This window comes from Dermacentor albipictus, chromosome 9 (genome assembly GCF_038994185.2).
Source record: "Dermacentor albipictus isolate Rhodes 1998 colony chromosome 9, USDA_Dalb.pri_finalv2, whole genome shotgun sequence".
Classification (NCBI taxonomy): Eukaryota; Metazoa; Arthropoda; class Arachnida; order Ixodida; family Ixodidae; genus Dermacentor; species Dermacentor albipictus.
Genome location: NC_091829.1, coordinates 27,464,344 through 27,476,981, shown reverse-complemented (window position 1 = coordinate 27,476,981; position 12,638 = coordinate 27,464,344). Strand labels below are relative to the sequence as shown.

At 43.2% G+C, this 12,638-nt stretch overlaps 1 protein-coding gene across 1 annotated transcript in view; it reads left to right on the top strand.

Moving 5' to 3' along the window:
* LOC139049425 (TBC1 domain family member 2B-like) overlaps positions 1 to 12,638 on the top strand; it is a 192,085-nt gene that overhangs the window by 19,224 nt on the left and 160,223 nt on the right. Inside the window, exons 11-15 of the mRNA XM_070524740.1 lie at positions 766 to 883; positions 8,418 to 8,563; positions 8,699 to 8,810; positions 9,974 to 10,105; positions 11,089 to 11,226. Of these exons, the coding sequence (XP_070380841.1) occupies positions 766 to 883; positions 8,418 to 8,563; positions 8,699 to 8,810; positions 9,974 to 10,105; positions 11,089 to 11,226 (646 nt within the window). The remainder of the gene's footprint in view (positions 1 to 765; positions 884 to 8,417; positions 8,564 to 8,698; positions 8,811 to 9,973; positions 10,106 to 11,088; positions 11,227 to 12,638) is intronic.

The following is a 12,638-nucleotide window of genomic DNA, read 5'->3' as shown; positions in this document are numbered from 1 at the left end:
ATTTGTTTCCGTTTTGTACATTAAAAATGTAGCTGACTTTGCACTTTTTCCTAACCATTTAACTCATTGTGTAGAATCACAGAGACTTGCATACCTCACAAACTTGAACCCATTAATCATCTCAGTAAAAAAATGCCATTTGCACTTGAACATTTTGTGAATTTGTTGACAGATCCACTCCTCTTCCTGCAGCTAAGGCATAGTGGCATTTTTGGTTTCTTGCAATTGCAAGATTGCTTGCATGGTTCTACGCATATTAGAAAACAATGTCTCTCTTTCATAATGGATGTTTGCATGAACTAATCGACTTGCAAGAAGTAGTTTTTTATGTTTCGGCCTCCCATAGATTAATATTTAGGTCAAGTGATGACTTGATTATGCAGGAGCACAAATATGGAACCGAGTATTAAAAATTATCTCCAGTTCATAAGCTGTACCGAGCAATATTCCAACTGCGTCTCATACACATACGCAAAGATGTTTTTCTGTATATATAGTATCTTATATCTCGGCATCTTATGTCTATGTTTCAGTTGGCTTTTATGTCTCTATTGCATTAATATGGTGTTGTATTACATTGACAACCTTCAATCTCTGTACAAGCTTACGTAATGCTAACAAAACCTGTACATTACCTAACAGAATTTTTGACATTTTTGCATGGGCCCGTTTCTAGCCTAGTCATCTAAGGGCCCCAATGGTCACATTGTAAGCTGCACTTTATAAGATTCTCTATCTGAAAAATTGTGTTTTATTTTGTTCCAGTGATGATGTCTATGATTCGTATGGTTTCAACCGAAAATGGGGCAAGGAGTGTGACGTCGTCGTCTCCAAGGCAGAGAACCTGAAGAGGAAGTCTGAGCATATCTCGAGCACTATGCAGGTAGAAACGCAAGAAGATACACAAACCCATCTGCACGTAGCCGATGTGAACGTGCACGATCAGAAGTGTTGACAAACTGCCTCTGGAAAATCCACACACAGACACACGTCGAGTGCCTACCCAGGGATTAATATTTATAGAACACTATATTCAAAGTATTCAAATAAAACCCAGCATAACTTGCTCGTTCTGTGTAATGAAAGGAGCCCTTCTTGAGAGCTAAACAGGAAATGGACGGGAGGGTACAAAGTGAACGTGTGGTACTGCTTGCAACAACAGCGGACTTCATATAAAGGAGCGTTAAAGAGACAAATGAACTGAGCTGTGTAACAGACCACAGTTCTACAATACCAGAAAAAGGCACTCTTATTGTGATATGAGGCATGGTAGGCTAGAAAAGAAGCGAAAAGCAAAGACAGGTGGTGCCGTCGCCTTAATTGCACCAACTGCTTAGAATGTGCCGCAATATTTCGGTGGAAATGAGAAGACCACGATATACAGTGACAAAATAGAGCATGCAATCTTAAATTGGCACAAAAAGTCATGAAAAACGGTACCTCGCGCCACTTTGCAGTGAAACCTCGGTAGTAGAGCGGTATGCTGACCACGCTGTGGCTTCCCTCATTGCCTGGTGGCGCATACGAGTGCTTTTGCATTTGCGCGAGTTTGCGAGTGTGTGCCCCGAGGTTCTGTGGCCTCCCTGTGACGTACAAAATGTGTTAGACTAATTTTAAGCCATAAATGGGTGCCTCGAGCACTGCATGAATAGCACAACTACTCTACCACCTTCCACCAATGCTGGCACTGAATCACTGTGGTGCTCAGCTACTGCTGTTTTCAGGATATTTGCAGTGCATGACTTCATAAACACGATCACGACTGCAGATAGACAAATTCTGATGAAAAATGTTCTGCAATGTTTACTATGTTACCACTATAGAGATGGACATTCTGACTGGTAACCTTTACATTGCACTAAAAAAAATTCAACGTTGATTATGATACTCCCTAATGTGAAATTTGAGCACAGCTCTATACGTGTTTTCTTTCGCGATGTACTGAGGCAAAGAAGTTGAGGGATATGTAGCAGAGTTTGCGAACGTCAAAAATCTGATCTGTGGGTCAAGCCTGGTGGTTTGTATACATGACTCGTTGATGGTTTCAATTTAATCGTCGGTGCCATGTGGCTTCCAGAAGGTACTACATAATTCGCGTCGTGCATACAATCAAATTACAAAACAATCGCAAACCATGACAATCGAAACAAGCACGAATGAGACGAAACCAACCAAAGCAAACAGCTTGAGTGAGAGCCGACGCGAGGACACGATAGTAGGAAACAAGCGGTCTGGCCGAGACCAGTTACGAGTACACATTGAGTGGTTGGTGGGTCCGCATGACACGAGTTTCCCACACGCACATCACTGGAGGGACTGCTATCATTGGTCTCCGCCGTACGCGGCTCACGCCTTTCATATCGCCGCTCCGCTTTTGATCTTTCATCTTTCGCTGAGGTGGTTCACTCGGTTACACCGCTGCCACTTGCCGCAGGAATGGGCGCCCTAAGAACTGCTCTCTAAAACATGGGTACCACAAAAATCGATTGTCAGTCCCCCCATTGAAAGTGCCCGTGCCATTTCTCTGTGGTGCCTCACGATTTTTAGATGAGGTCATATGGGGCCTAGTTAACTTTCTTTATTACTATGGATGGACTACACTCTGTTACTCAGTAGCCAAAGAATGAACTTTGCAAGATTCAAGAACATTTAATGAGCCACTATTGCCCGAGTGCGAGAAAGGACTTGAAATTCTGCAATGTCACAATAACGTACATGTGGGTTTCAACGGTTCAATGAGTCTCAAATCGATATTAAAAAAAAGTAAAAAATAAATAAAGGTTATAAAAAGAAGGGCCGCCTTCATTCTGTCGTCTAGTGATCAAACCCCTACTGTGAAATTAACGAAAATTGAGCTTAGAAAGAATTCTTCACTAGTCTATGCTGATTTACTCCTTCTCCTGAGTGTCCATTTAAGGTGAACACAGAGAGATTGTGGAAATCTGTTTTGTCAGAAGCTCAGTTAGCTTGAAGGGCATCTGCGGCTTCTTCTTTTTCCTCTCGTAGAACTGAGTTTAAATTCCCCTGTACCTTCTGTCACACAGAAAATTGTTGATTTCATATAAAAATGGCAAAATAATTTACTGCATCAACACAGTTGCTGAGCCGGGCAGCTTTAATGGCTTGTTGCAACATCAATGACAGCATCAATAACACGAGTGTTATTAGCGACGTCTTGAGGCAAGAAGCTGTTCATTCTAAGCATTCTTTTGCTGCACAGTGCTTCTTGACAAAGAATAAAAATAAATAATATTGCTTTATGAAGGCTACATTTCTGCTGATGCTTTTATTTTGGTGCATTTACACATATTAGAAAAAAGGTTGTATGCTTGCACATGTTGTAAGTTCAGAAGGCAGTCCCATAGTAAAACTGCCAGGGGAATATCCACCTAATTTCTTTATTTTTTATTGCACGGTTTGCAGTACAGCATAATCTTGAATACACAATATAAGCAAGGTTAACCAACTAAAGCTTGAGTAACCAAATACAAGTATTTACATATTAAGTAAACTGGAGAATAGATACGCAGGTAACTAAAACAATCTTCAAAATTTAGACATAGCAGATAAGTTTAACACAGCTGCTCACGACATTAAAATTCTGTACATGCTCTTTAATATAGTAAGAAAAAGAAAGTGAAAGAGTGTTAAAGAGCATTCAACTTCAATGAATTCTAACTGTCCTATACTTTTGACTTTGTAACAGCCTAGAAAAATCTACCCACAAAATTGCCCAGCATTTGCCCTCTGTACCTCCGTGATCGAAAATGTACTTCCCAAGATACCCTGGTGGTAAGGAAGCTGGCCTTTGATGGCAACGGGCGATTGTAATTGGCTGGAGCATTTGTGCAAATTCCCTTCCAATTTGGCAGTGATGTACCAGTTGTCACTGCATTCTTAGGATGACACTGACTGTGGTCCTGCACAATAGTTCTCGGTGGAAAAAAAAAAAATATATTGCTCTGTGAAGGTCACACTGCTGGCCTTTACACCAGCAGATACATTGAACACAGCTGCTTGACATTAAGAGTCCTTCACACTTCATTTAAATGAATACTAAATGGAAAGTCTGATTGAGCTGTTTCAGGAAATACTAAATTGTGCTTCTACAATACCAAACAAGCCACCATGAAGTGAAGCTTGGCAAGCCAGAAAAAAATGCAAAAACGAAAGACGCCACCTTGCACTCCCCGCAGAAGTGAGCCATGATGTCACCGATTTCAACACCATCTGCTCGCGTCTAGTTAATCTGTGATTGGTAAAGATGGAATATGTTGCACTGTAAACTGTCACTACCACAAAATCGCTTCATTCAACGTTTTCTGAAGCCCAAAACTGCAGCACATCTATTTTCAATCGCATTCAAAATAGGGTGGCACTGAACTCCACTTAGTAAGAACTGGGAAATTCCTGTAGGACTGCCTGTTGAAGCACAGGTGGGAACACTTTCCTGGGAGGGTGTTCTGTAAAAGTCCACTAAGTGTACTGTCCATTTCAGCGCATACTGATTGGATAGGGCTTGGTAGCCGGCGGTGACAGCTGGTACCAGTATGCCAGCTCTCGAGGTTTGTCCAACCAGCATGTGCTGAAATGGACTGCCCACTTTTTCAGAATAACTCCCCTATTCTTATCACTCTGGAGTGCGGCGTGGCTCTTGGAAAGTGTTGCCTGTGCCATGAGAGGTCGAGGCGATAGTGATGGGCACAGGAAGGACAAGAAGCTATTATGAATGCTGCTTACTCATGGGGTTGTGCTGAATTCAGTTTTGGTTGAGTCAGTTAGGAAGGCACTTTACCACAAAGTGAAGACCTCTCACGTATATGCTGTACCCACTACGTAATGTCCCCCACTGATATAGTCCTGCCTGGTATCGCTCATTGCCTGCACTAAGCACAGCTGGCAGTAAATGGCTGTAATAGCAGTAAAAAATCCTGTACCTGTTTATCTCTGCGATTTCATTACTCGCGTCTTTCTTTGCTGCACAGTAGTATGCTGTCGTATTGCAAGGATGAAGTGCAGTTTTGTTTTTGTATGCATTTTGCAAGCTCTTGAGGAATAGCTGCATATGGCTGATTTAGGACATTTCCGGTTGTAATGAAATAGCACTTATTAAAGGGCCCCTGAAGCGGTTCGGACAAATTTTGTAGGCGCGTAGGGTACAGCTTAAGTAGAACATTCGCACCACAATTTAAGTGAAGCGTTACGTATTAATGGAGCTGCAAGCGATTAGAAGTTACCCTCCTCCCTAGCTATGCTTTTCCTCCTCAACTCGCTCGCCGAGCGAGCGGCGCTAAGCTCCGCCTTCACTGGTTCAGCGTCACGATGCGACGTCACATCGCTCACTTCCGGTTGTTTAGGAGCACGCCCCCTCCCGCGCGAGACCTCTCCGCTAGCCGCTTGGCCGTCGACCGAGAGCTATCGAAGCAGTGTGCGTTGCGAGCATTCTGTCGTAGCGCCGAACGTGTCCGGTACTCCGCTAAAAACAGGCAAGCTGGTCATTTCGGCAAATGACTGGAGGCATAAACTCAAGCTGATGAAGGAACTTTAGCGTAGACGTACGTGAGCAGCCTAATCGGTCTGCACGGTCCAGACACTTGCTGGCGCAGCGCTTAACCAGTCAAACAAAGCGCTAATATTGCTCTAACCAAGTGTAAAGCATTTTAAACATTTATAAATCAACGTGTTGATGATTACACTCCTGCGAAAAATACACACCAGCAGCAAAGAATACACTTCGTTGCTGCTACTGTGTATGGTTGAGCTCTGTGTCACCAGGTGGCTGCACCGTGCAGACCGTTCACATTTGCCCTTCTGCTCATCTCGTGGCTCATCCCGGCACAGTCATACGGCCAGACCCTGTCCCCTTGCGCTTGCGTTTGCCCTAATACTGGACTCGCGGTTTGCAGGTCGCTAGGTTTGCAGTCCACAAGGCAACAAAGTCGAATCATAGTGCTCGCGAAAAGACTGAGACCGACTCTGACCGCGGAGCTCTCGTCAAAATGGAGTACGTTGTAACACAAGCAGACGACACTTGCTGTGTGCCGGAAGTGCTGAAGTGTACTAAAAAACTATTCTTGTGTATTCTCTTTAAGTTATTTTCTTTTTACAAGAACAAAGTAACTAACATTCCAACTATTACGAGCATCATTTGTTCACCATAAAGTTGGAAAAATTATCGACCACGCGCCCTGGTCAGCCAATCAGATAGCTCGCCCATGTGACGTAATATGGGTTATTTGCATCATATGGGTAGGGGCGGCTTAAAATTCCGCCGAGCAGTGCGCTGCGATCGGCAGCGATGTGTATTTTTAAAACCTTATAATAAATTACACGCTTTACGCAGAGCACTTAGATGCATCAATTAATGATCAGAAGAACCTACTCTAACGACTCAGTACGTTTGTAGAAAATCGCCAAAATCGTTTCAGGGTCCCTTTAAAGACAATTCTGGGGTTTTACAGGCCGTAACCACGATATAATTAGAGAGCTTTAGTCTGTCTAGTATTCAGGTAAACGCAGGCAGACTGGGCATTTTAGTGGAAGGGCGGAGGTCTATATGCGAGTGTCCTGCACTGTACAGCCACATAGTGGTGCAGAGCTGAACGAGATAAGTACGGCTAATATTGCAGTAATCAAGTGTATCCTACTTTGCTGCTGGTGCAAATTTTCAGCTGTGGTGTAATTGTGTTGCTGCTAAAAATTTACACCCGCAGCAAAGTAAAATACACTCCGTTAGTGCAACATTAGCCGTCTTTGTCTGGTTGAGCTCTGTGCCACCAGGTGGCTGCACTGTGCAGGCTGCTCACATTTATGCCTCTGCCCCTCCAGTAAAACAGCCAGTCCACCTGCATTTACAAAAGTACGAGACAAGCTAATACCCTATCATCAGGCTTGTCACAGGGCCTTTTTAATTTTAACGACTTGAAGTTCCTGAACATGTACATAAATTTAAGTACACAAGCATTTTCGCATTTCTTTCCCATTGAAGTGTGGCCACTGTGGCCGGGAATCGTACCAGGACCTCGTACTGACAGCGCAATGCTATTAAGTCACAGCGCAGAGGTGCCACTTGTAACGAAGTCCATTTCCTGTCCCAATGACTTCTTTGTAAATAAAAGACTGAAATTTACAAGTTTCCAAAACTTTTATTGCACCACGAAGGCCCTAATACAAAAAAATAGACACATTGAAATCCATGATGTCACAGACGATGAGCAAAACGAGAACAAGGTGGAAGCAGGAGCTAACATTTCGAAAAGGGGGCTTTTCTTCAAGGCGACATATGCTTTTCGCGCCACAGTAAATCCATCTACCGCCTTCCCCATGTTTCCACATGATGTCACAGAGACATACTGGCGCTGGGGTTTCCTTGCAATATTTAGAAAAAAATAATGTTTGGCTTTCACATTCACTTCTAATAATCAACTCCTTACTGCAATATGAGACAAAACAGAGTTGTGGAACAATACGTTATCAGTATACAATAATGCAGGGTCTCCCTATAGTGTTCCTTAAACGTGAGCTTCACAAGACATGAGCACCAACAGTGCTGTTCCTTCTTTGACATTACAAGCAGGAAGCACTGTGTGGCCAATAGACATTGGTATGGATCGTAGAGTCTGTATGCCGAGCTTCAGAGTAATTTCTAGAAAAAATAAACTGCACAACTCCCAATCATGCTGGTTGTTTCACATGACCAAAGTGCCTAGGAAAACATAGCTTGCAACACTTTTTTGCCGCTCCGAATTAAAGTAGAGAAATGCAAGCCATTGCTGAATATGTTGCAATGAAAAGTCGAGCGTAGACTTCCTGCTTCACACATTGCGCTAAGTGAACTCCAGTGCCATTCAACACGAATTATCAGGTCGAAAATGCAGCAAAGCTGATAATTGGGGCAAGCTTATTGTTCGTTATCGGACAAATGTCGAAGTATCAGCACCTGTCTCATGTACTTCCTATTGACCTATGCTGTGCTGTGCTGTGTTGTGCTGTGCTGTGCTGCTGCGCTGTTTCACTGTGCTGCATTCACGTTCGAAAATGCATGCGCTGCAGGTGGAGCTATGAAAAGCTCGTAAGAATGTGGTTTTGTTATAACAAGGATTTGCTGTACTACACTTATGGACTTAAATGTGACAAGTAAATTTATAAGTAGAGCACCCAATAAGCCCAGTAAGCCCAGTTACTTGTGTTGCGGTGCTAGGCATATAGTACATAAAGGTGAGATGAACTCTGATCTAAGCACAATAGCAAAAACTACGCCGATGTAACACAAACTGGAGACGGGAGGAAATGAAAGTGTGCATGTCAATTAGGCCTAAATTGATGCATTTCATTCCGTGAGAATAGTGCATGGCTACAATGCTATCGTTGCTGATGTATTTACTCATACCTACATAACTTGTTTTGTCTACTGGAAGGACCCACTTCAGATCTCGTGGCGAGTGAAGTGGGAGAACTACCGAGCCAGCATCGTCCCCGGACGGCCACTCCAAAAGACTCCAGAGTTGAAGGCTCTCATACGCACAAGCATTCCTCAAGAATTCAGAAGCCAGATATGGAAAGGGTACGACAAGTTATTCCTAGAGCAAGCCATCTTGTGCAGAAAGAAGCTGGGTCATTCTTGCAATTCGGATCGCTCCATATTTCCCAGTGGAATTCAGATTGACTCGGGAGTACTAACCACTGTTTTGGTCACCAGGTGTGTCGAGTTCTATGTTGGCCAGGAAAGAGCCGAGAAAGGTCCCGGCTATTACGAAGACTTGGTGATGTCCCCACCTTTAACTAGTACCTGCGACCCTGCTGTAAAGCAGGTAATCACATTTTTTACTACCAAACACAACCTAAATTGTGCTAATATACTGAGACATTGTTTCACAAATGGGCAACTAATGCTGCCTGTGAGCAGCTCATTTATTGCATAACCCAAGGCACTTAAGTACACTTACTTGCTTTTTGATGCAGTGTACGGAGCCCCTGCTTCCGAGCTTTAGCTGAAGCCAAAATATGCGTTTTTTCTTTTTTCACTGTATCCAATCTCGGTGTGTCATATATCAACTTTTGAAGTTATTGCTCAGCTATCAGTTATTGTTATCAGCTTTTGAGCAAAAGTAACCCCGGAGATAAATGCACACTTTCAGGGACCTTGAAAATCACCGATAATTGAAATCCACAAGGCCCATTACCTCTTTTCCACTAAGGATCCATTTAGGCACAGCAATGGCCTTTAGTTTCAGCAGTCATTGAAAATGAACATTTAACTACACATAAGACTTTAGTCGCATGGGTGAAACAAGCCAAGCGTGAACTTAAATCTTATGTGCCCTTGTCCCAGGATACCTTACACAATTAGGTGGCATAAGTGAAGTGGCCTTCATACTAGCCGGATGCCATGAGCTGCTATACTGTTAGCTTTTCCTTTTATCATGGCCGTATAAGTCTCAAATGCGGTAAAGGAAGAAAAAAAAAACTTGCAAAGTTAGGTTTAGGTAGCCCAAAGTGGCCGAAATGAATCTGGAGCCTTCCGCTACACATTTTATCATAACACAGACGCAGCTCTGGGATGTTAAACACCATAAGCTGATCACTTTCTTTGGAGATATTGAGCGTGTAAGTTAACACAATCAATAATCAATTGTAGGCTGGTGCTTTAAATTTATTTTACACCCAGCCCTGCATTAAACAGCTCTGTTCTTGCCAAGGGTTTTGGTTGCTCATATGTAGCATAGCATAAATTTTTAAAAAGAAAAAGAAAAACTAACAGCATAACTTGCATTTTTTTTTCTTTTGGGTAATGCTTTTATGAGCACCATTAGGTTGCTCATAATTCCCTTTGCTTGAAATTGATCTTGTGTATCTCTTGCTAAATAAGTCTGGCTTCGCTCAATCAAACGTACAAGTGCAAGGACCTGCTAGAAATTAAACCATGGAGAGTAGATAAGGACATAAGTGGTGTTCCTCTCTTTCTTTCTTCAAGATTGAGCTTGACCTGCTGAGAACTTTGCCGAACAACAGGCATTACGAAACTCCTGATGCTCCTGGAATCAATCCTCTTCGTCGAGTTCTGCTTGCCTACAGCAGAAGGAATCTCATTGTAGGCTACTGCCAGGTACACCTGCAAAGTTCTTGTTTTACCTTTTCCAGGCACGTGTACGTAAAATGCTTTGTTAACTCATATTAGAGCTTTATAGGAGTGCTACAAAGACTATTTTATAATGATTGTGATAGCAATTGTCCAGACACTCCAGTCTTGCTTACGATGTCAACATTATCTTCTGTATATGTGCATATAGTGCAAAGATACAGTGCACAGAACAGCGCACAGAACAGCGAAGTGGAAAACAAGGAGGAAAAGGAAATCGGAGTAAAAGATGCATCCTGTTGGACCGCCGGACGTCTATTTCATACAAAACACACACGCACACAGTTTGAGCCTGGCGTTTTAGGCTTCGAGAGACAGAAAAACAGTAATGATAATGATCGCACGACGGAGTGAGATAGTGAGAGCACGTCCCCACATCTTTCCCATTGCCCAAAGCCTGTCTTGGGTTGCAGCATCCCTAACCATTGAGCCTAGTGCGATGCTTTCCAGGGCAGTTGAAGCGGCAGAACGCTAATAAAATGCGGGCTATCTTCTTTTCCCTGCACCAAGTGTTGGAGGTCACATGATCTACTGACATTCTGAGGCACAGCAGGGTGAAATGGTAGAGGAAGACGCAGCATAGAATGTTTGCTTCCGAAGGGTGGCTGCATGTCGTGCTCTTTAATTTCTTTCCTTCATACTTGAAACAAGCAAGCATATTCCCTACTGCCATCAAACCAGGATTGAGATGACTGGTAGCTGTGATCATCGAATTAATTATGTCCTTGTGTCTTTGGCTGCATGACACCACATGTATTTGGTTAGTAAACATGTGTCTTGTTGCAACTTCTACCGCCTGTAAAAGATATGAGCCTTACTTTTGTGTAATATTCTAAAACCTTGATGCTACTTTCAAAGCCTTGGCCTTTCGGGCAAACGTGAGAACTCATGGAGCCATTGCACTTGTGGGTAAAGTTCAGAGGATAGCATACACAATGTGTCATTTGCAGGGTTTGAACAGGCTGGCAGCCATCGCTTTGCTCTTCATGTCCGAAGAGGACGCGTTCTGGTGCCTTGTTGCCGTCGTAGAGTACATCATGCCACGCGATTACTATAGCCGCACTCTGGAGGCCTCTCAGGTGGATCAGGTAAGCCCTTTTTTCCACAGTTGTGTCCTATTTTATAAGGTGTTCTCCTCCGCACTACCGTGTACCAGTTTTTTTTTCCTTAACACTTTGGCATTGAAGTCATCACCAACAGTGTGTTGCACTGTTGCTGCAAATATCACTCCTCATTACCTTTGTGCAGTTATTTTACAGCAATAACTGTTATGGGCTCTCCCCTATAATCATTTTTACATAGCTACCTAGAAGAACTTGTAGCAGGGCTAGTATTCAGTCCATGTTGGTAAAAGCTTAAGAGCGCAAGAAAACGCACTCAGACATACCACCCAGGATACGGTGTTTGTGAGTGCATGATTATAAGAGGGGCCTTTCTTGGGTGTTTGTGTATTTTGTTGTGCTCTCAAGCTGTTTCCAAACAAAGTAGTCAGTGATCGTCATAGGAATCTTGGAAGTGCTTTCCGAGAAGTTTATGAAGGAAAAAAAATATCGCAAATATTGCCTGCGCCCCACGACTATTCAAACTGTGGACCCACTTATGGCAGTTGAAGATTTGCTCTCAGCTACTCTGCTGATGATATAGCAGAGAAGGATACTGCACCTGAGGAGGGTGCTCCACCAGCTGCTAAGATTGGCCAATGTGCTATGATTTCGCTAACACAATCCTCTGCAGATTACCGATAAACAAGCACGTTGGTGAAAGAATTTAAATGAAGACAGCAGGAAAAAGTGAAAACCAGGATATGCCAAGAGGGGGAGAAGAAAAAGCAAACTAAAAAACCTTGTCTATTCACTTAATCATTCGAGAGAGCAACTACCACAAACAAAGACGATACAGACTAGAGTTATCCCTGAATAAAGTTTTCTTGCTTCGACGCCCCTCTGAATGTTTACTCCAGCTAATATCACACAGAAACTTTATAGGACTTGCTGTACATGGCATTGTGTCAGCTGTCGCATCACTGCTTTGCGTTCTGGGTGAAACAGCAACCTGTAGAGCAATATAAGAGGAGTTGAGCATCAGATTGCATGCGCCAGTAGTTGGTTCATCTCATAACGCTCAGTGTATAGCAGTAGCTGTAATAGAACACCGTTGTCATAGCAACATCCTGCACAAGTACACGAAAAAGGAGTGTTGTGCAAGTGATGGTTACATGTTACTCATGGTGCAAACTTGTGCAACAGTTGGCTCATGGCAGGCGAGTTGGTGCGACTAGTGGTGCGACGACTAGGTGTGCCCATTCGCGGAGCCTTTCTCATACACTGCAGGACAACACTTAACTGGAACACCGGGTCTTCTTCAGCACGTTTTGAGAAAGACAATCTTGAAAATGGTGCAAATCTCGGGACTTCCGTTAAGTGGATGTGGCTTCCTTACTGCCTCACTTCAGGTCAATGATCGCAATCAGGTCTAAGGTACCCACATTCAAAAATTAATT